Source organism: Hemitrygon akajei, chromosome 1 (genome assembly GCF_048418815.1).
Source record: "Hemitrygon akajei chromosome 1, sHemAka1.3, whole genome shotgun sequence".
In the NCBI taxonomy this organism is placed as follows: domain Eukaryota; kingdom Metazoa; phylum Chordata; class Chondrichthyes; order Myliobatiformes; family Dasyatidae; genus Hemitrygon; species Hemitrygon akajei.
In genome coordinates this window covers 107,231,241-107,255,507 of record NC_133124.1, presented here as the reverse complement: position 1 = coordinate 107,255,507, position 24,267 = coordinate 107,231,241, and the positions used below count along the sequence as shown (strand labels likewise).

The window sequence follows — 24,267 nt, the reverse complement described above, 5'->3', positions numbered from 1 at the left end:
TAACAATATCCTCTGATCTCTCTCATTAACAATATGTTTTCATCCAGAGAACTGCCACTCACTGGGTGTTTTTAGTACCATTCTCTGTAAATTTTAGAGAATGTTGTGTGTGAAAATTCCAGGAGATCCGCAGTTTCTGATATACTCCAACCACCCTGTCTGGCACTAATAATTATTCCATGGTTAAAGTCACTTAGGTCACATTTCTTTCCTAGTCTGATATTAGGTCTGAACCGTTAAACCTCTTGACCACTTCTGCATTCTTCTATCCATTGAGTTGCTGCCACATGATTATTTGATTAGATATTTGCATTAATGAGCAGGTGTACCTAATAAAGTGGACACTGAATGTATGTCAATATCTTGGAAAGGATGCTAAAGAGATCACTAGAATGTCACCAGGGAAGACAGAGGAGAAGAAACAATCCGAGATTGTCCTCAAAGCATTGAAGATACATTGGAAATGCTTACAAGTCCAAACCATTTCCACTGGCATGCTGGCCAATAACCAGAGAACCCAGACAAGGTAATTGATGAAAGAAATTCAGGTGAGATCAGGGTTTATTTAATGATTATTCGGTGCGGTGCATAGGTGGAAAGCAGGGTAAGCAGCTGATTCTAAAGTAACTACTAAAAGAAAATTGGCTAGATAATTGGGAAGGTAAATTTGAAGCTCCACGTAAAAAAGGAAATAGTGGAAAGGAACCTTTTCCAAATAACTTGAAAAGATGTGGCAGAAAAGTAGGGGCCAAAATGGTTTCCTTCTACCCACTATGCTTCCACTGATGAAACCTGGTGAGAGAAGCCTTTTTTAAACATCAGGATGATTTCTGCACCTTCAGTCATCATAGACAGGAATGGCAGTGAGATCAGCGCATCAAGGCAGAATCAGTAATTGGGTTAAAAGCTTTTCCTCTCTGAGTGCAGTAGAGAAGCTTAATGTGCATCAGTTAATCAATAGAAAGGTTTCTATTTCAACTCTGAGGCCCCTGCAGATGCAGAGTTCTGATTACACACTGGAGAAAAGCGAAGTTGCTGCAGCCCAGAAATGTGTTGCAGCGTCAGCTCCTGTAAATGTACAAGCTGCAGACGATGATGGGAGTGGTTTGCTCACATCTGGTGAGGTATGGTTCATGTATTGCTGTGTCATCCCTCAATGTACGCCGTGCTCTGGGGATGTGATTCACTCTCAGGTAATGTGCAGATGTTTGCACCTTCCTTATGATTCATTCCCCTCTGGTGCCACTTTACTTGTGTGCATCTCAATGTCAGCTCCTCTGTGTAGGGTACCTGCTGGGCAAGGGGAATGTTTCGCCCAGCCTGCTATTGTAATATCAATATGTAATGTTGAATTCCTATGCACATACAAACCAGATGAAAACAGCAAATCTCTGCCCGAGAAAAAAAAAGTGTGGCTGTCCTGCCGAAGGGTTTCGACCTGAAACATCGACTGTACTTGTTTCCATAGATGCTGCCTGGCCTGCTGAGTTCCTCCAGCATTTTGTGTGTGTTGCTCAGATTCCCAGCATCTGCAGATTTTCTCTTGCTTGTGGTTATAAATCTTATTGTTTATTTTATATTGCACTGAATGAGTGACACATCGATTGGCAATGATTTGCCCCAGCAATGCACTCTGATGATTATGCTAAACCCCCCCAGCTGGAGGGTATCTCCAATCTAATGGCTGTGCAATTTTAACTGATGTGCCTTTCAATTGTTTTCTTCGAAAAGTAGGCAAACAATAATGTCTCAAGCTATTATGGCGTGATCCAGGAGTTCTCTTTGTGATTGTTCCAGAATGTTCCTTGCACGAGAACACAGAGCTAATTAAATCTCTGAGAGGTGGCAATGCATTTCAATAAGGTGGGGACTCAGCACATGTTGTGACACACACTGGAACAGTGCTACCTTCCGGGCGGCTTGAAAACAAGCTCTCTGAGACGATCGCAAGTCAGCTTCCCGCTCGCACAATATCACCACTCATTGCTTGCTTTACAATGATGACAAGTTGCTGCTGTTTCTTCCCATAGACGTGTTACTGATGAAATCAGACTGCACTGCAGCTGGTTAGTATCTTCAGGTGAAAGGTTGAATTTGCAAATTTCTTAACTATGTTTCTTTTTTTGACTCCAATTTATTTCTTTTCCTGCTGCATTCACCCCAAGTGTTGTAGAGGCTTAGCTCACCACCAAATCCCTAACTTCATTAATCCAGTCTTCCATCATTTGGCCCAAAGCCTTCAAGCATTAGCAAATCAAGGGTTTGTCTGGGTGCTTTTAAGTGTTGTGAAAGTACATGGAATCACTGCCCAGTCAAATAGTGCATTTCAGATTCCAGCACCCTCTGATAGAAATAGAAAATCTTTCTCATATCCTCTCTAAACCTGCTACCCTTTGCCTTATATAGTGCAGTTTAGTCCTGGGCACTTCTAAAAAATTTCTCATTCTTTACCCTTTCTATGCCCTTGTAATTTTGAATACCTCACTCCGGTCTCCCTTCAATCTCCTGCGCTACAAGAAAACAAACCCAAGTTACCCAATCTCTCCTCATTCAAGAAATGCACCACCCCAGGCACAATCCTGGTGGATCTCCTATGATCCCCCTCCAGGACAATTGTGTCCTTCCAGTAGTGTGGCCACCAGGGTTGCATGCAGTGCTTCAGCTGTGGCTTAACCAATGTTCAATGTTGGATCTGGTCTGATCGGATTTGACACATAAAGCTAATCTTATAATCTGTTCTATAAAGTGGAACCATAACCTCCCGCTCTCAATTTATATGCCATGAAAATAATGAATCCTATATACCATCTTCCCCACTTTATCTGTCTGTACTGCCACCTTGAAAATATATACAAAGTTTCCTCTGCTCAATATGCTCTGGGCTCTACCACTCATTGTAACTACACTAGTTTTATTAGTCCTACCAAAATACATCACTATCTTTGAATGATGCTCTCACTTAACCTTTGACCTTTTCCTTGGGATAGATTCCTGTCATGTACGTCAAAATCCTTCAGTCTGGGGCAGAGCCTCAACTTTGACCTTCACCTTGGGATGGTGTCCATCATCGTGGTCAGAGTCCTTTGGTGTTTGAAAGTGATTCACCAAGGAGCTGTGTAGATGACATGACAGTTAAAAGACCACACCTCTGCCTGCATGGGAATTCCTACACTGAAGTGCTGGGAATTTGTGCTCACTTCTCTGGGCAGGGCTCGAATCCGTGACGAAAGAGATAACATTCAGCGAGAATGCTTGCAATCCAAAATAAAAATAGCATTTCCAGCATCTGTAGATTTTCTCTTGTTTGTAAAAACAGGAAGTGTTGGATCAGGCAGGATCCATGAAGTGATAAACAGGGTCAATACTTCAGGCTGATGAGCTACCATAACTTCACACACTAGAGAAAATCTGCAGTTGCTGGAAATCCAACCAACACACAAAATGCTGGAGGAACTCAGCAGGCTTGGCAGCATCTATGGAAAAGAGTAAACAGTTGACATTTCGGGCTGAGGCCCTTCAGCAGAAGTACAAGGTAGTAGGTGATATGTGAAACCAGGAGAGGGGAGGGGTGAAGTAAAGAGCTGAGAAGTCAATTGGTGAAAGATAAAGGGATGGAGAAAGGGGAATATGATAGGCGAGGAGAGAAAGACATGGAAGAAAGGGAAGGGGAAGGAGAATCTGAGGGTAGTAATGGGCAGGTAAAGAGATAAGGTGAGAGAGGGAAATGGGAATGGGGAATGGTGAAGGGGGAAATGGGCAATTACCGGAAGTTTGAGAAATCATTGTTCATGCCATCAGGTTGGAGGTTACCCAGATGGAATACAAGGTGTTGCTCCTCCAACCTGAGCATGGCCTCATCACGACAGTAGAGGAGGCCATGGATTGGCATGTCAGAATGGGAATTAAAATGGGTGGGAGATCTCGCTTTCTCTGGCAGTTGGTACGTAGGTGCTTAGTGAAGGTGTCTGCCAATCTACCTTGGGCCTCATTGAGATAACTTCAAGCACTTTTTGATATTATTTAATATTTACTCACAATGGACTTGGAAGAGTGGAGAAACCATGCAAAGTTTATTTCCCAGAAAGAGTACGATACCACAGAATTTTTGACATGAAGGACGACCAATCTTGTCTATACTGTAGATATAAAACACCTTACAGAAAACTGCACGTGATATGTCGATGTTAGCCCACAGTCAGCCTGTGGCTGATTTACTACAGAAAGACTGTGTGGTAATGATCACAGGAAGTCTCCAAAGCCTTCAGCAGCTCTCACTCACATTAAACATTTTAGATTTATGGAATCTGTACAATTATATTTCAATGTGAATATCAGGAAAACAGTATCTGACTGGCAGGTTGGATGAGTTCAAACACATCCACCGTGGAGTTGGAAATTGATGTGAGAAAATGTTTCCATTTATGCATGAGAGCAAAACAAGAAGGCATAAATATTAGATAACCATCAGCATATCAGATGTTCACTCAACCCTGGAACATTTGGACAGCAAAGATGCTTACATCAGGATGCTCTTTATCGACTACAGCTTAGCATTCAATACCAACATCCTCACAAAACTAATCAATGAGCTTCAAGACCTTGGCCTCAATACCTCCTTGTGCAACTCGATCCTCGATTTCCTCACTTGTAGACCCCAAACAGTTTGGATTGGCAATGACATCTCCTCCACAATCTCCATCAGCACAGGTGCACTGCAAGACTGTGCTTCGTCCCTTGCTCAACTTACTTTACACTTATGACTGCGTGGCTAAGCACAGCTCCAGTGCTATATTTAAGTTTGCTGACAATACCACTGTCTTTGGCTGAATCAAAGGTGGTGATGACTCAGCATATAGGAGCTGGTGATGAATCAATAACCATGGAACTGATTATTGACTTCAGCAGGAGGAAATCAGAAGTCCATGAGTCATTCCTCAATGGGGGATCAGAGGTGGAGAGGGTCACCAACTTTAAAGTCTTTGGAGATATCATTTTGGAGGATCTATCCTGGGCCCAGCACACATCCAGTTATGAAGAAAACACACAGTGCCTCTACTTCCTTAGGAGTTAGTGAAGATCCAGCATGTCATCTATAACTTTGACAAACTTCTATAGATGTGTGGTGGACTTATTGACTGGCTACATCACAGCCTGGTATGGAAACACCAATGCTCTTGAATGGAAAGTCCTACAAAAGTTAGTGGATATGGCCCAGTCTATCATGGGTAAAGCCCTCCCCATCATTGAGCACATCTACATGGAGCGCTGTCGCAGGAAAGCAGCAACCATTATCAGGGACCCCCCCCCCACCCCCCAACACATGGGTGTGAGTGAGAAGAAACATCAGGAAGAAGGTACAGGAGCCTCAGAACTCACATCATCAGGCTCAGGAACAGTTATTACCCCTCACCAATCAGTCTCTTGAAGCAAAGGGGTTAACTTCACTTGCCTCGTCACTGAACTGTTCCCACAATCTATGGATTCACTTTCAAAGACATCATTTCATGTTTTTGATATTTATTGCTTTTTTGTTATTATTATTATTATTATTTCTTTTTATTTGTATTTGCAGTTTGTTGTCTTTTGCACACTGGTTGTTGCCCTATTAAGGTAATTGGATTTACTGAGTATGCCTGCAAGAAAATAAATCTCAGCGTTGTATACGGTAACATATATGTACTTTGAAAATAAATTTACTTTGAGAATGCAGCTGGCTGTTCTTCTTACAGAGGGTGTTAGAATGAGGAACGGGCTGCCACGTGGAGTGGCTGAGCAGTTAGCAATGGAATATTTGAGGGGAGGCTTGATGCTGACATGAAGGAGAGAGGAATGGACAGAGAAACAGAGGGATAGGAAGAAAAGTATTAATAAAAAAAAAGCACACATAATAGCGTAAATAATTGGTGCAATGTAAGCTATAGGAACCGGGCCCTCTGCACTGGGATGTCTGTGCTGAACACAATGCCAATAAACTAAATCCATTCTGGCTCCACATGATCCATATCCCTCCATTCCCAGTATATCCATATGCCCATTCGAAAGCCTCTTAAATGCTTCTTTTGTATCTGCTTCTGCCAGTACTCCTGGCAGGCCAGCAAAATCTACTTGTCTGATAAAAGGAGTAGTTTGTGAGATCTCCTGAAAAAAACCTCTTGCAGCCGCTGGTCTGACCTCATGTTGATGAAGCGTCTTGCCACGATAGTCTGGGCCTAGACGTGATTGCAGCTCATGCTATACAGCAGAGTCTTGATAATCTTTCAAGCAATGGGTCAGAGCATTTTGTGATTAGAAAAGCCCACCGTTAATCAGGGAGAGAAGAAAACAAAAATGAACCTTGCCAGTAATAAACAGAAATGCTGAGAAACAGAATCTGGTTTATTATCACCAGCATGTGACGTGAAATTTGTTAACTTAGCAGCAGCAGTTCAATGCAATACATAATTTAGCAGAGAGAAAAAATAAAAATAATAATGATAATAAATAAATAAATTACAAAATGCCTTGGAAGTTCTGCGGCCTGATTAGCTGCGTACCCTGTGTTTTTCTTTTAAATTCTCAGCATCTGCAGCATTTTGCCTTCATATAACCTTGTCAGTGTGGCATACAATCTGAACCAGGAAGAAATCACTTTAAAATCCTACAGAACCCTTTACTATTATGACGTATTTGCCTCACTATACTCGCTTGTGAGTTTTTCCCGAACAGATCGTTATTTTTCAATATATATTCAGTCCTTGGAGACATTTGCTCCTTTTTGAATGGCTCTTTGCACCCAATGCATTGTTTGAATCAGCTCACAGACAATCGGCAGGCCTGGCTGCAGAGGCAGTGCCATCTGTTTATACCCTGAGGTCTGTCGATGACGAAGGTGCCATCTGGAGCTCCGCCCCTTACCTCCTCGCGCTGCAGCCAACACACTGCAGTAGCTCTTTCTGAACCCAGACTGCTGAACGGAATTGGCATGGCTGCATTATCTGATAATGCAAACAGATAGCGTTCCACTCATCCTCTAATTAGCCAGCCATCTGTCCTTGCTGCAAAAAGGGGAGGATCAAAGTTGTACGTTAATCATCAACTATGATAGAAGGAGGTAAAGGATGGATTTATGTAACTGAGTTTATGCTGAACCGAGGATATCTATAATGGAGTTACTCTGCTTGTTTCCTGTATTCCTTGTTTCCCCTGACACATTTTTGTGACTAGTCAAAGCTGAGGACGTAGCCAGTGCTTAAAGGTAGGCAAAATCAAAACTCACCTGCAGAAGAAAATGTTTCAGTGGATAACTAGTTAGATCCATGGAATGTGTTATTTTGCAAGATAGTTCAAGAAGTTACCAGGAAAACGGGTGACTACTTGGATGTTGTCTACATGGACTTTAAGGCATTTGACAAGGTCCCGCTTGGGAGACTGGTCAAGGTGGGTCAGTCACTTGGCATTCAGGATGAGGTAGTAAATTGGATTAGACATTGAGTCGGTGGGAGAAGACAGAGCGGTAGTAGATGGTTGCCTCTCTGACTGGAGGCCTATGACTGGTGGTGCGCTGCAGGGATCGGGGCTGGGCCCTTTGTTGTTTGTCATCTATATCAATGATCTGGATGATAATACAGTTAACTGAATCAGCAAATTTGTGGATGACGCCAAGTTTGGGGGGGGAAGTGAGCAGTGAGGAAGTTTATCACGTCCTACAGAGGGATCTGCATCAACTGGAAAAATGGAAGATGGAATTTAATTCAGACAAGTACAACATTTTGAACTTAGGCAGGACCAACCCAGATAGGTCGTTCACAGCGAACGGTAGGGCACTGAGGCATGTGATAAAACAAAGGGATCTGGGAATATAGGCCCATAATTCATTGGAAGTTGTGTCGCAGGTCGATTGGGACATAAAGCAAGCTTTCGGCACATTGTCCTTCATAAATCAATGTATTGCGTACAGGAGGTGGGATGCTATGTTGAAGTTGTATCAGATGGTGGTGAGGCCTTATTTGCAGGATTGTGTGCAGTTTTGGTTACCTACCTACAGGAAAGATGTAAACAAGGTTGAAAGAGTGAAGAAAAATTTTGCAAGGCTGTTACCAGCTCTGGAGGACCTTAGTTATGAGGAAAAATTCAATAGGTTAGGACTGTATTCAAATTAGAATGTAGAAGATTACAAAGAGATGTGATTGAGGTATACAAAATTACACGGGGTATAGATAGAGTAAATGCAAGCAGGCTTTTTCCACTGAGGTTGGGTGGGTCTACAACCAGAGGTCATGGGTTGAGGGTGAAAGGTGAGAAGTTTAATAGGAGCACAAGGGGAAGCTATTCACTCAGAGGGTTGCAAGAGTGTGGAATGAGCTGCAAGCACAAGTGGTGCATGCGAGCTTGATTTCAATGTTTAAGAGAAGTTTGGATAGGTATGGAGGGCTATGGGTCCAGTGCAGGTCGATGGGAGTAGGCAGGTCAAATGGTTTCAGCATGGACGAGGTGGGCTGAAGGGCTTGTTTCAGTGTTGTACTTCTCTATGACTCTAAGACGATAATATAAATTTAATCAAATTGGATAGATTTCTTCCTGAATGTTATATTTTAGGATAAAGTACATGCACCTTTTAACACAGTAAAATGTGAAGTGCAGGTGACTTTTGACCAATGGTCTCTAAGTGCTGGATTTTCCTTGGCTTGACATTGGGTCTGTTATGAGCTAATTGGTAAATATCTGAAATACCTCACCAAGTGTGTGTACTGAAGAAGAACATTATGAGTTTGTATCTTTAAAGGATGCCCCTGCATGCTCTTATATTTTAGTAGCACAACTATTAATATTCATGTTACAAGTGCATCAGGGAAGGACCATCTCCAACAAAGAAGATTCTCAACACCTACACTTCACATTCAATGACAATAGCATCACTGAATCCCCTCCGTGTAGTATTTTGGGGATGACCATTGATCAGAACTTCAGTTGCACATACATACACAGGGTGCAGGAGCAGGTCAGCACTATAGGGAGAGATTCACTAGTGCTTTTCCACCATCTGCAAGTCAGGAGTATGAAGCAATACTCCACTTGCAGAAGTGTACTGTATATCCTACAATGCTCAGGGAGTGTGGCATTGCCCAGAATAAGGTAGCCATTTACCACTTTAATGATTTGTTCCACTGCAGTAAACACCATCAGCACGATGCAATTGAGTTACTTTTCAAACTACCCTGACAAAAATTCTCAAACCCTGGTCTCCACCTTTGAGAAGATCAAGACCATTATGTGCCGAGTCAGATCAGCAATAATCATGTTTGTTGGGCAGAGCTGACTTGAGGGGTCAAATGGATTAGTCCTACTTCCATTTTTTTATGTTTCTCTGGGAACACCACCACACATCATGACTTGGAAATATATTACCTGTAAATATACTGTAGGACTTGTAAATATATATCCAATAATATTGGAATGATACATTTCTAAATCATATATATATTGATTAGGATTTAGTATATTGTAAATCCTGCAACTTCCTCACAGTAGGAGTCTTTACAGTAAAAAGCAACAGTAGGTCAAGGAGACTTCTCAGTACAATCCTCTCAGTGGGACAACCAATAAAGACTTGTGTTGAGAACTACCAGAATCCCAGAAATGATTAAAACTAATACATTGTACAACGCGTGGCATACATAGCACATACTTAATGATGCAGACATCGATTGGTTGATATGGGACCCATTGGTCCACACCTGAATGAAGGTCAGGAGCCCAAAGTCTCCACAACTAAATAAAGGGTGGTGTCAATGTAGAAGCAACGTGGAAAATGGACGCGAGAGCCTATCTCGCTAGGATGAGTATTTCAATTGTATCTGTATTCAAACTTCATGAAGATGTGACTATTTGACTGTCCAGTTAAGGATTGCTGCTTTGTTCCTGGTTTAAAATTGTTCTGTCCAACTGATTTTGGATTTTTATTTAGTAATCACACAACATTCTTCTGTAATGGGCTTGTAATAAATACACATACAAATAGAACTTTCCCCATGTCATGGTCTTTTTAAGATTCCTGATTGGTCAGGATTAAGGGATATGGTGAGAGGGCAGGTGTATAGGGTTGAATGGGATCCGGGATCAGCCATGATGAAATGGCATAGCAGACTCGATGGGCTGAATGGCCTAATTCTGCTCCTATGTCTTTATGGTCTTATTTGATGTGCTACTAGCAGAACTGTGGGTAACTTGCCAGCATATATAAAGGAGTTTTATTTCTCTTTTAGGTTCAGGTATTACACATTTAAATTTTTGTCTAGGATTTATTTAAGAAATATGCTTTATTGTGAAACAAACCATGGGACAAAGAAAAAAAAATCCTTTCCAGCAAATTAGCACAATTTTCTGCATGCCCATCTTTTGTACTGTACTGTTCTATGGTTCTACAAATCTAAGATTCATTAGGAAGTCACTCCAAGCTGAGGGAGGCCAAGACGTTTCCTCCAATCTCCTTCCCCCCTCTTCCTAAATAACCATTTTAAATTGATTGTTCCTTGCAACTAATTTCCAAACAAAAAAATATATTACATTCCCAAAGTCCTGAAGAAGGGTCTTGGCTTGAAATGTTGACTGTTTATTCATTTCCGTAGATGCTGCCAGACCTGGAGCATCTTTAGATCTCCAGCATCTGCAGACTTTCTCATTTATATTATATATTCCTTTTTCTAAAATTGAAGGACTTGCCTTTTTTTGTAACAGGATGTTACAGTGCCAGAGAGGGACTGATCCGGGCCAAAAGACAGATTTTCAATGGGTTAATAATATTAGTGGATGTAAAGATAAGTGATTAGTTCACTAAAGCAGGAAGTTAATATTGGATAATTGCGGTGCAAATTCAAAACATGATAATTTATTTAAAAGTAAAATATCGAAAAGTAAAATAAATTCTCTTTCTTGACACTTTCTTAACAGCTTGTTTTTTATCCTCTGTTCGATGGTATTCTTGTCCCTGATACCACTCTGATAAACTCTGTGCACCATACCCAAGGAACTTCTTTGTGATTAGCTTTGAAGTTGTATACACTTCAGGGCTCCTCATCTTAGCAAGAATTAACTGGAACAGAATGAAATCTGTGGGGACTAAGTGTTAAATTGTGACATTAAATTATTCATATATTAAGTTCGTATAATGTTGTAGGGTTATCTCATAGCCATGCTTAAATTGAACCAAAGGATTTGACAAGGTAGGTAGAGAGGACCATTTGTTTCTAAGGCCAAGTAGCATATTCTTAAAATTAGAACTGGATTGCTCAGGAGAGCTCGTCTCTCAGTTTTGTGTGAAGTGCCCCCCTGAACAAACCAGGCAAAGGCAAAATATTCAAAATGAGATGGGCACATTTTTAGCCTGGTTCTTACATGGAATGGAATTTGGGTGATGGTGTTAAGATACAAATTAGCCATGACCTTATTGAATGGTGAAAAAAATCTAAATAGATTTTAGTTGCAGTCAATTACATAATTGGAGTGAGATGAGGTCAGGCATAAAGTATGTCACTTTTGTGGAAAGACTGGAATTATTCATCAATGGAAAGTAGATAGGGAGAAAGGTTTTCTTCCCTATATTTACCATTCCATCAGTGCTCTGTTTCTTGGTAGGCATCTTGCCTTCTAACCCATTCAAATCTGGTATGCAATTCCAAAAGAGTGAATTTTAGCTTCCAGCACAATCTTTCATTGCAGCAGCAAAGGCCTTCTGAAAACTAAATACAGAACTGACATTGGTTCCCCTATGTTTACATCTTGTATTACTTCTTTAAAAGACTCCATAGTTTTTGCTGACAGGAATGATGACAGAGCCCTGCGCTGATTTGTCTTACCACTCCTGGTGGTCACCCACCTGTATGACATCTATACATTAGGTGTGACCACCTCAGCAAAAGTTTAATTTACAATATTTCACAGTTTTTCTAGTTGATAAGCTCCAGCTCCACTTCCTTGACCCAGACTGCCAAGAGCTGCATCTGCATGCACTTCCTACTGGCAGCATCATTAGTGAGACCAAAAGGTTCCCTGACTTCCCACAATCTGTAGATAAAACTTTCTACTGACCAACCATCCCACCAACACTGAATCAAGGACTTAGGGTCAATAATAAAATAAAACCTTACCTGAGCATATCTCCATACTGTTATTTCTACTCCCCCACTCCACTTGAACCTACCTTCTTTAAATTGACTGTTTTAAATTACCTAATTAGTCAATCAATTATTAACAATTTGAAAATGTGCCTCTTTTAAGGCCAAGTTAAATGAAACTCACTAGCAAGTTCCAAGATTACTGCTTTTAAACATTCACACCTTTCTCTGCAAGTTCTGTCTTCTAATAAGTGCCTCTGATGTCTTCTGTCTGGTTGACTCCAGAAGATGTTGTTCTAAGAACGTTCCCTCTCATTCCTTTTCCTGAAAATGTATTGACCTTAAGTATTATCTCTGCTTCTCTCTCAACAGATGCTGTCCAACATGCTGAGAATTTATAGTATTTTCCATTTTTATTTTGGATTTGCACCATCTTGCTTTGTCAAGGTTTAACTTCTTGATGAGACCAGGACCTTCATTTCCAACACCCATTCGATCTCATCCTACAATAACTCAATTTTATTCTCAACAGCTCTACTCCAAATCTACTATTTACCTGGATAGGGGCAAATTGTAGTGCCTATTAAAACTATTGCTGAACCCCATCTTATAGTGAATTAGCCTAATAATTGTTTGCATCCTGGGGAAAGTCTATTGATTGTTGATTCTAGAGGCTTATGGATAAGAATAAGAAATGACTCATTCTTATTACTTTTTTAAACAAAGATGTCTAATCAAGTCCTACTGATGGAAGCATGCCCAAAGGGACATTCCGAGAGAAATTGAGTGGGTTTGAAAGTGAAAATTACCACAGCTGTAAGCAGTGTTCCTGTGGTGTACTGATCTGTGCCCTATGAAAGTGCAGAGAAATGGAGATTGGTAATGCAGGATAAAATGTAATGAACAAAAGTCTAATAAAAATATTGTAAACATTTTTACTCTACATGTTAAAATTGGTTCATTTTGTCACATGTACAGAGCTACTGTGAAAAACTTTGTTTTGCATTTCATCCATACAGATAATTTTATCATATGTGTGCTTTGAGGTAGTACAATAGAAAAAAAGTAACAGGATGCAGAACAAAGTGTTACAGTGATTTCTATGTTTTTCATATGTTCACATTTTTCATGATATAGAAGGACATTCCAGAACATTGGCATCAGTCCTATTGACAAACTTATTTCCCTGTAACCTGTCCTGTTACTAGATTTGCCTGCTTCCCACCTACACTTGAGGTAATTCAGTGTCCTTCTTTGGGTTTTAGGAGGAGATTGGGGTAAATGGTGTGGACTTGCATGTTCTCCCATCAGGGTGAGAGTACAATACAGAACCTATACTTCTGGAGCTGTGTGGCAAGTTCTTTTATCTGCTCTGTTCTGTATGCAATCCATCTGCCTTCACTTCTTGTTTCCTTTTGTCAAATCTGCAGATCTTTCTCCTGATGTTTCCTGTGGCTCCTCCCATGGCATCATTACCCCGAAAGAGCTGACTTCACCCCAAGACTCCCCAACAATGGACTCATCGTACTTGATGCAGTTTGCTGACAGCTCAAAGTGGTCCACGGGAACAGAACAAAGCGAGGTACTGACTGCCAGCCCTGTTTTGGATCATGCTGCTGAAAACCTGCCTGTTGAATGCCCCGCTGATGAAGGTGCCCGACCTCAGCCCGAAGGAGCGAGCTGCGATACGGACGCTGATCACTCATATCCTGAGTCGTCCACAGACGCATCTTGCATCAAGGGGAGCCCTTCAGAAAATGAAGGCCAAGGAGCCAAGCACAATATGGATGTGGCTGGAGAAATGGTGGACATGTTTGGACTAAGCACTTCTGACAGTGCCCAGCTTATCGTTGCAGATATTGGCTCAGGGATATCCAAAAAGGAAGCTCGAGACATTAACAGTGGCTTACAGGATGGTTCATCGGCCTCTACTGACTCTCTCAGTTCCACCACACGGGCCAGCTTGGAGGCCAGTGCGGGCTTGTCCTCGGGAGTGTCAGAGGTGAGCAGCACTCCAGACACAGGCACAATATCCAGGGAAGAACCAGATGGAGACACACAACTGATAGATACCAAAGCAGACAGGGGGGCAGAGATGGGCACTTTGGAGGTGGAGGGAGATCATGATCTGCCCAGCATACAAACAGACACATCCGTTCAGTTGTCTTTCATTGCAAAAGACACAGCATGTGCAGAAATGGACCAGGATGTACTGAAAGCAGGTGATAATGGAAAAGATTTTGCTGATGATACACTCTGTCTTGTCAATTACCCTCTCAACAGCATGAGTGGTAGTGCTGAGTGTTCACCAGCACCAGAACATCAGCAGCTTTCAGACACTGGAGGTGAACATCCTGTGTCTATAGATCCACTCCACGTACTGACTGTGCAATCAAGGGCTGAAAATGTAAAGACTGAACCTTCACAAACTCAGGACCAAGTTACAACCACAGGACTCACTGATATGCCTTTGTGTTATTTGGAACCCACCAAAGAATTGCCTGTGCATTCCAGTGCTGTGGACCATATGTGTGCCACAGATCCAGATCTTTTCTTCACTGCACCATCCACTCCAGTAAAATTAGCAAGTGGCGCCCAGAAGTTCTTTTCCTATCTGACAACTGGCTTACATGAGGAGCCTGTTGAAGCCCTGGAGAGTGAAGGAAGTGAGGGCATCTGCTCTCCACCAACCTCTCCCTCAGGATCATACAGAACCGCAGAAGGAGGTAGCTGGACATCATCAGGGACCCCAAACACACCGTTGTCTTGCTCCCCAAACTTACTAACGGAAGCTGAAACAATGGAAGTATCTGCTTGCTATGTCGAATCATTGTCTGCTTTTGCAGAGGAACTCAATGAAGAGCAGCTTGATGAAGTGCTGCCTCTTGCTAATGCTCCTTATAATATCATTGATGAGGAAATTTGGACCTCCACAGAGGAGTCAACTGAAAGGTGCCTTACTGAAACACAAGATGACCTTGCTCCTTTAGCATTTGACAATGAAAATCTTGAAACTAGTGAAGATGATGTTGATGATGATGATTATTATGGTGTTGATGTAGATGGTGAGGATGATTATGGTGTTGATGAAGAGGGTGAAGATGCATATGGTGTTGATGAAGATGGTGAAGATGATACTGATGATGAAGGTGATGACAATGGACAAGAAAATGCAACTCTTAAAGATCAGGACATTTCCAGTAAAGGTCCTAGATTAATTAAGGCTAATAATATGAATCAACAATCAGATATGACAAACTGTGATGTTGGCACAGAGTTAACAGACTCACCAACACAGAATATTACAAATGAGGAAAAGAATTGTACAATCACTTCTGATGATTTCCATCCAATATCCATTCCTCAGGAGGAAGAAGACAAATCAGAGTCAAAATGCAAGGAGGAGTTCAGTGATGATGAATCTAATTGTGAAAATATTGCAACAATACCTAGTAATGAAGACAACCCAATAGGAATGTGTGCACCCAAATTAAACGCTAATGTTCATGAGGTTTCTTGGCAGCTTGAGTCTAATCCTGTTCATCTTCAAACTGAGGAAGAAAGCACAAAACTAGTGGGATTACCTGGCAACTTTTCTTGTCAGAAATTAAAAGACAGTAATTTGTTTTCTGCGTTGGAATGTACTTCAGTGGAAGAGATGGATGTAAATAATGGGTCACCTAACATGGATGATAGCACAACTTACTCAGAACATAACTATTTGCTCACCTCTAAGACAGAAAAGGACCAATATGTTTGTAGGAAACAGAACAATGATTGCACTACTAATGCTCCTCTTGCTTCCTCTGAGGAACTTGCTGAAGATTGCAATGACTCATTAAAAGAAGAAAGAGGCATAGGAACAGAGAAAGAACCTAATATGCAATTTGTACCTGTAACCTCTAGTCAACTCAATTTAGCATTGGATGACCCAGTCAAGGACATTTCTAAAACTTTTATTAGTTCTGTATATGACAGTTTTCTTGAAGTAGAAGATGAAATTGAAAGTTCTATTCCATTAGCTTCAGCACATTGTATTCCAGGGGAACAATCATCCATTAAATTTAAAATGTCAGACGTAGAAAGTGGCCCTGAAGTTGAGACTGGTGTGATGTCCCAATCTCCATACGAAGCTGTTGATAATGAGAGGATGGTGCCTTTGTCATTGCTATCTTTTCAAGGCAGTATTATTTTTGAGGCAGAGTCTATTGAAATTACATCACTGCCTGCCGTGGCCCCAACAGAACAGGCCGTTTTACAGGATCATGGTGATATTATTCCCTGTAATGAACCAAATGACTATGGTGATGTCAATAAAGGTGAACATGCTGTTGATGTAAACTGTGACGTTGGAGATGAAGATGAAGACAGTTCAGTATCCTTCCTTTACTCACTTTCTGAAAACTCTATCACTGCAGGAGTTGATGAATCATTTGCATTTCAAGACACCACGTCAGAATCATCGGCTTCTGCATCGCTTGAAGGAGAGGATGAGAGAATCACTGCAGAGCACTATGACCTACCATCAGGAGCCAATGAAGAACACACTGAAAGACCAGAAAGTGAATCTGTTGATTCAGACAATGATAGTGAGGTAGAGATGTCTTCAGCGACATCAACATCAGACTCTGAAGCATGTGGGCCCTACTGCACTACAAGTATGAAATTGCGTGACATGGCATCAGTGCTGCAGACTGTGAATTTTGGCAAAGGTGAAGAACAACCAAGTTCTGTAACGGAAGTGCAAAAGGATTGCAGGAAGGAACCTGAAGGCATAGACTCCACTAGCGAGGATGAGGCCCAATCTCCATTACCTGTACACAACTTACACACAGATACATTGTCAGAAGGCAGGTCATTGCCATTTCTCAGTGCGCCAGGTGAGTTGCAGCAAATGCCATTGGCTGAGTCTATTAAAGAAAGCCCAGAGAATCTTTCAGAGATAGTGGTGAAGACTGACGAAAATGAGATGTGTTCAACTGATTTGCACAGTGAAGATCTGTTGCTTAGCTCTTCAGCGACTGGGGAAATGACTTGTGAGCTGGAACCTTGTGAAGACCAACTATCAGAGCTGGAATCTCTGCCCGCCTTTGGACAGACTCAATCAGATGGTTGTAGTGAGACACTAGCCTTGTCTCAGGATGTAAAGGAGCATTCACCCACAGAATCAAATTCAACAAGTCTCACATCTCATTTGGAAAAGGACTCGAATAAAGATGAACTTGACGTTGAACTAGCTTCTAATTTACCTGAAGGTATGAATAAATTTGATGATTACCACAATGACATTATCAGCACACTGTCTGGAGATGATGAGAACAAAGGACCCAATTCTGAGATGTCCTTGAATGTGCCTGTTGACCTGGCTAGTGATGCTGATGTACCAAACATCAGCTCAAGTGAATCAAATTCTGAAAACAACAATTCTGTGTTCACCATACAAAAACTCTGTGAAGGTGGTCAGTATTTGATTGGGAAATCCATAGATTCCACAAATATCAATAGTATCAGTGAGGATTTGGAGTCAGTCTATAAGAAAATTGACAATCAGCCTACTTTTTTTGAAGAAACTGAAAAATCATCTGATGTCAGTCATTTCCAGTTAGAATCAGCCATTTTAAACACAGCTGAGTCCTCCCCTCCAAGTGAATCACAAACTTCAGACGTCGAAGGAGATTATCTCAGACCAAAGTCATCTTGTTCTATACTAGCTTCCTCAGAGGATGGTGTTGTTGAGGAACGTGATGTCTCTCTTCATGCTGAAGAGTTTCTGGAAATAGTACCTAAAAGCAAACCAGAGATGGGATCTGAAAATGTTATTGCATTGGGCTTTAGAGATGTAACTCTGCCTCCTTGTGAAGCCACTAATGAGAGCGTGAGTGACAGACAACTAATTCAGGAGGTATCTCATTCCTTACCAGGCGCATGCCAGTCTGAAATGAAGTCTGGCCTCAATAATCTTTCTGATTTAACAAGTACAGGGAAAATAGCTGGAACGCCCACAAGAAACCTTGGAGAAAATAACCTGGAGGAGCAACATAATGAAACTTTCAACATTGCACCAACAGAAATGATGAACATTGTTCCTGGGGACACTTCAGTGAATGGGGATTCAGCATACGAGGATCATCAAGATTTTACAAGCAACCCAATATCTCTATCATTAAAAAAATTATCTTCATCAGAAACTGATGATTATGACATGGCCAGTGAACCAGAAATTTCTGAATCTATTACCCCTGCTAAAGATGCCAAATCTACAGATGAACTTAATAGTCCTTTGCCAGATGTGAGCATGCAACAGGATATCACCTCATTAGATTCACCTCAATTGCTCTCCACCAAGGTGGGATCTAGTTACTCAGATGCATTGTCAGATCAATCAAATCAGCAACCTGAAGATCAACAGGTTGAAATTGAAAAGGGAAATGAAACTTGTACCGTTGAAAGCCAAGAACATTTTAATCCCGAACAAAATGTTGACATTGATCAACCTAATTTGCCAGATCCCGAGTTAAGTTCAAACTCTATATTCGGAAATGATCCCATATTGTGTTCTGCCCCCCTATCACAAGAATGCTTTGACCCTGTAAGGTTCTGGAATGTTCAAACTATAACTGCTGTCAGCCAGTTAAAGGTCTTGAGTTCCAGTTTAGAAGAGGGCACACATCCAGTAAACAACTCAGACAATTGTGATAATCAGATCAAGCTTCCCTCTACACCTCTTGAAGATATTGATAGGCAAGCAGAACCCTCTAATATTCTGCAAAACAATGTCGCTGATAAAGCAGAAGATTTTGATTCTACAGACAAAGAGAATGATGACCAAACAGGGCTCTTAGAAAGCTTAGCTGACAACACAGATCAAGTGGATAGTGTGATCTTGTCATTAGAGAATACTCCCAATACCTTTTTGAATCAGGTGATAAAAGATGACAGTAATCACACAGAGATTTCTAGCAGTAAATCAAAACCTGATTCTGTTGAGTTACAGACCATAGAGACAACACTCAGAGATGGACATGGGAAACTGGAGGCCCCCAGTGCACTTCCAGAAGATCACATTATGTCAGAGATCCAGACATCAGAAGTTGGGGATTTTGTTGGAGAGTTGGAAGTAGCCAGTATCCATTCAGGAGATGGTGCTTGTAAACCAGAAGGTGCAGACAGTGTAATAGATGTTATTAAACAAGTAAATGGTTCTCACCTCTCGGCAGAAGATAATGCCAGTAGATCTATAGGTGTCGATGTGCCAGATGTTTGTATGGATGGGCAACTGGAAACTTCCAAAGCTGTATCAGAAGATGTTTCTTTTCAACCAAAGACCATTAATGGAATGGTGAAAGATATTTCAGAAAATGTTGATGCAGGCAATTTGGACATTTCTGGTGTCATTACAGAATGTGCAAATCATACCTTGGACAAACTCCAAGAGGACTCTGTTGGTCAACTGGAATTATCCAACAGCAACTCAAGTGAGGATACTGACCAATTAGGAAATGTGAAAACGATACTCAGTGATGGTGAAAGTGAAGTAGAATTATCGGAAACATTACCGGGTGAGATTGCCGCATGTATATCAGATGCTGCCAATATGTCAACCGGAGAGTGCACTGAGCTAGTCTTAAGCAGCCACTCAGGCAGTGGCACTGACACTGACAAGGTAGAGGTTTCTGGCACAGGAGAAGATGATAACTCTGAAGTCAGTTTATCATGTAAGGACAACAAAGAAATAATTGAAGATGTTGCTGCAATAATGAAACTCAGCAACACAATGCCAGTGGTGGAATCTGACTGGTTTGAAGGCATGGGTACTCTTCCATTGGAGGAGGAGAGTCAAGAAAAGGTTGGTAATGTCAAAATAGGAAGTGATACTAACCAGGTTGAAGATGTGGAGTCTCTGCAAGTAATAGAAGATAAACAAATAAAAGTCAGTCACGTTCAACCAGATGATAGTAGATCAGATTCTACTTGTTTAGTATTATGCCAAGACAAAGTGTTAGATGGCGATTTTGCTAAAATCTCAGATACTCTACAAATAAGCTCCACTAAAGTATCAGAGATTTCAGGAGACCTTAGTTCCCAGATAGAGAAGCCCAGTAGCCTGTTACAAAATAATTGTCATGAAGTAACAGATGAAGGTCAAACCAAGTTCTCTGAAATATTACTGAAGGATGATCCCAAGGACTCAGGGCTAGAAGATGTTAAAGATCAAACGGAGGTCACTGACGCTCTTTTGGAAGATGCTGCTCATAATTTGGAGACTGTGGGTGCTCTGTCAAGTGAAGATAATAGTGATGAAGATGACAAATTCACATACATGTCATTAAGTGGAAATCAGAGAATAAATGATTTGGCACAAATCATACCACATAATGAAGCAAAGATCTCTACCAATGCATCTGAAGAAACTGATCTAGTAGGCACATCAATAGATACTGGTGATTCAAAAGTCGCAGACAGTGGGAAACCAAATACATTTGATTCAGCAACAGCAAACAACACAAATGTAGAAGAGAACATGAGCAAGAGTTCAGAAGATAGTGCTGATGAAATAGGTTCCTTCCCCCACTTGGAAGGACATAATGAAAGCACATTAGAAGTTCTAGAGGCAATATCAAATCATAATAATCAAAACATAGAGCCAGCTGGTACCCAGCTGAAAGATAATGTTTGCCCATTGAAAGTAATAAACTCAGCATCAGAAAGTGAACACAAAGACATTTCAGATATCCCTCAAAACAGCAAAGATGGTCAGCTAAATCTCCTTGACCCCTGTCAGACAAATCTCTCAGGAATGTCACCAGATAACAATGTTAGCCAGCTGGAGGATTTGCACTCTGAACAAAAGAACATTAATAATCAACTTGATCTCCCAGACCAAGCTCCAATAGTGGATGATCAGCAACAGGACATCAGTGAACCTGTGTCAAAACCTTCTCATCACAATTTTGGAGTCTCAGTTTCTGCAGAAGGAGTGGGTCTTCCTACCTCCACAGGAGAATCAACTGATGAATGTCTTAAGTGTCCTCAAAGCCCCATCAATAATGTTACAGAGATAATTGATCAAGGAACTCCTGATGATCTCACAGATATCACTCATCATGATGTGACTTCAGTAACTCACGATGTTTCAAAGGGTGGATCAGAAAAAGTAGATGATATTAATAGCCACACTTTAGCTGCAGAACCAAATACAGAAATGGATGTTTATGAGGCAGTGTCATCCTCTAATGTACCGGAGTTTACACCTGAAGCTGAACTTGACCTTTCCACTGATGAATCCAATAACTTAATATCAGAAGTTTCCAAGTCAGAGGATGTTGAGATCTGTGACCATGTAATTCTTCCATCAGAGCCTGTTTGCATGTCTTCTTCCATCTCTCCTGTCTGTCAACGACTGCAAGATGTTCTTCAGGACTGTAGGGCAGATGAGGTTGCTTTAAAAGAAGTGGTGGTGTCAGGAGAGTTGTCAAAGAAGGTGCCCACTGACCTAAAAGAAAGTAAGGGAGACAAGGGGGTGCCAAGTGATATGTTAGATTCATGTGAATACTATGAACCTGAAAAATTGAGCTGCACCCAAAGTGTTGCTGATTTAGAAATAGACTCACATTCTAGTTCGGATATAAACCAGACTGAATCTAATACTCCTGTTGTCGCACAAAATACTGAACAATTGTATTGTGACAAAAAAGGCAATGGTGCATCATTGGAGACTCCATGTCAAGATGAAAAACCTATTTGCTTTGTCGGCAGTGATAGAGAAGAAAAGGGTGATACTTATCCCCACATGTCACTAAATGTGACTGGAGAAAGCTCTCAGGATAAAAAATTGGATACTTTGCATCATTCCGAAAATTTTTCCTGCATTAGTCATTCACTGGTAGAGGGACCAGAATTTAATGTATTGCTTAATGCATCTTGCAAAGCTCCAGATAGACCTCTTTTGTGTCCTCATGCAACACTGAATAAAATTCCTTCAGCAAGTTCAACATCAGAATTTGATTTAGCTTCTGCACCCATCCATTCCACTGCAGACCTTCCCTGCTTAGATAAAGCTTCCCCTGCAACCTGCTCTGAACTGGATAATGATGGCTTTTCTGCTGTTGTATCTTCCTCATCAAATAAACTGACATCAGGACAACAGGACCAAGAAAGCTTTTCAAAACATGCTGCTCCACCTGAAAGAGCACCAGGGGAAGAAAAAAGCCAAGAAGAGTTTAAGCTGTCCGATGCAATGGATCTGGAAGCCAAACAACCAGGTAAAGTTTCTGTTGCATTAAAATGCTGAGAATGAAGCTAATCCATTTGGACTGCAACCCAAAATGAATCTCTCTCCTTCTCAACATTTTGGTTCTCTCATTTATCTCAATTTTGCTTGCTTGATTTGCATACAGTACTGTGCAAAAGTCTTAGGCATATATATATATATATGGCTAGGGTGCCTCAGTCTTTTGCTCAGTACTGTAGTCATCCTATGCATTGCACTACATTGCTGCTGCAAGCAAAAAATAATTTCATGATATATGTGATGATGATAAAGCTGATTCTGATATGGGTCTCTGTTGTGGATGGAGAGTGGGAAGGGAGTCGGAAGAGGGAAATCATAACTGGGAAAAGGGATGCACCAGAGAGACATTTTGTAATGATCAATAATCCAACTGTTTGGAATCAAATTACATTGCTTAGTGTCTCAGGCTGGGTGCACCACCCCTGCCCCTGGTGTTCCCTCTCTGCCACCTGTCCCACACCTCTCCCACAGGGCTCCACCCTCACCATTCCTAATATCCTTTGCATCTGCCAGAATTACAAACTTGCTATCTGCCTAACACTTAAAGTTATGTAATTCATCCCTTCATTGGTGGCACGGTAGCACAAAGGTTAGTGCAATGCTTTACAGTGCTGGCAGTCGGGGTTCAATTCTTGCCACTGTCTGCATGGACTGTATATGTACTCCCTGTGACTGCACGGGATTCCCCTGGGTGCTCCTGTTACCTTCCTCATTCCAAAAGTGTACAGTTAGGGTAACGAGTTGTGTATGCTGGTGCTGGAAGCACGACAACACCTGCGGGCTGCCCCCAGCACAATCTTTGGACCATGTTGGTCGTTGCCACAGACAATGCATTTCACTGTACACTTTGAAGTTTTGATGTACATGTAAAAAAGCAGCTAATCTTTAAAAATCTCTTTTTCCTTACATCAAAAGATTGTGGTCCAGTGCTCCTTCATGCAGATATTGGAGCTGTTCTTCATCAAAAAGATCATTAAGATCCCAGTTACTTAAGTCAGAATGCCATTTTATTTTCCATGATACTTTTTGATGAACAATTGATTGGTCCTTTTAGCTAGTGCTCCATCAACCAAAATTGCTGTGTTAAATTAGAATTCTCGTGAGCACATAATTACCATGTCAGATAATTCAAGTCTGAACAATGCGATGTGATGCCATATAACTATTAGACCTTTCCATAGTATTTCACTATTTTTGTTATTTGTTTTATAAAAGTGTACACTTATTTTAGAATCAGATTTGTAACTATACATGCTCTCTTGCTGTTACTAAGATAAACCACAATGCATACCTTTTGAATTTGTCAATAATGGGAACAAGGGCATACTACTCATTCCCTCAAGCTTGTTCTACCTTTCAGTAATATCATGACTGTTCTGTACTTTAACCACCTTTAAGCCATAGTCCTTGAACCCTTTATGCAAATTATTTTATTTTCCTAATTTTCAATCAACAGTTAGAGCACTGACTGTTTTGGAGGAAATTTCTAGCGTGAGGAAAGTCACAGAATACCCACCATGATTCAATACATTGATTCCTCACGGAAGTGAGCGTTTGGTCCAAAGAATAAATGCTGCAAATTTTTTAAATGTCTACTTCTCAAAACTTTGTCAGGGAACGTGGAATGAGTGCTTCAGATATTTTGGACTTTTCCCTCAAGAAAATTCCCAGTAATTTTATACTCAGTAATGAAAAGCACTCTAGAAGCAGCCGACACATGAAGAAATGTTCCACTGAGGTATTGGAAGTCACCTCCAAAAACAGAAGCAGTTCATGCCTCTCACGAATTGAGAGGTTAACCTCAGGCACTTGCGTGCTCAAGCACATCATCTGAGATGGAGGTTCAATGAGGTACTGAGGTGATGGTTGGAGATCTCCTCTTTGAGA

The 24,267-nt window shown here is 41.1% G+C and overlaps 1 protein-coding gene across 3 annotated transcripts in view; it reads left to right on the top strand.

Annotated features, from left to right (window-relative positions):
* The window catches only part of LOC140729440 (uncharacterized), a 64,987-nt gene that overhangs the window by 21,579 nt on the left and 19,141 nt on the right, over nucleotides 1-24,267 (top strand). For 2 of the 3 annotated variants that reach the window (XM_073049190.1, XM_073049181.1), the window contains exon 2: nucleotides 13,520-22,351. In XM_073049190.1, coding sequence (XP_072905291.1) covers nucleotides 13,520-22,351 — 8,832 coding nt within the window. Of the gene's footprint in view, nucleotides 1-6,975; nucleotides 7,091-13,519; nucleotides 22,352-24,267 lie in introns of those variants that run through there. The other variant, XM_073049200.1, reaches the window with a different exon arrangement.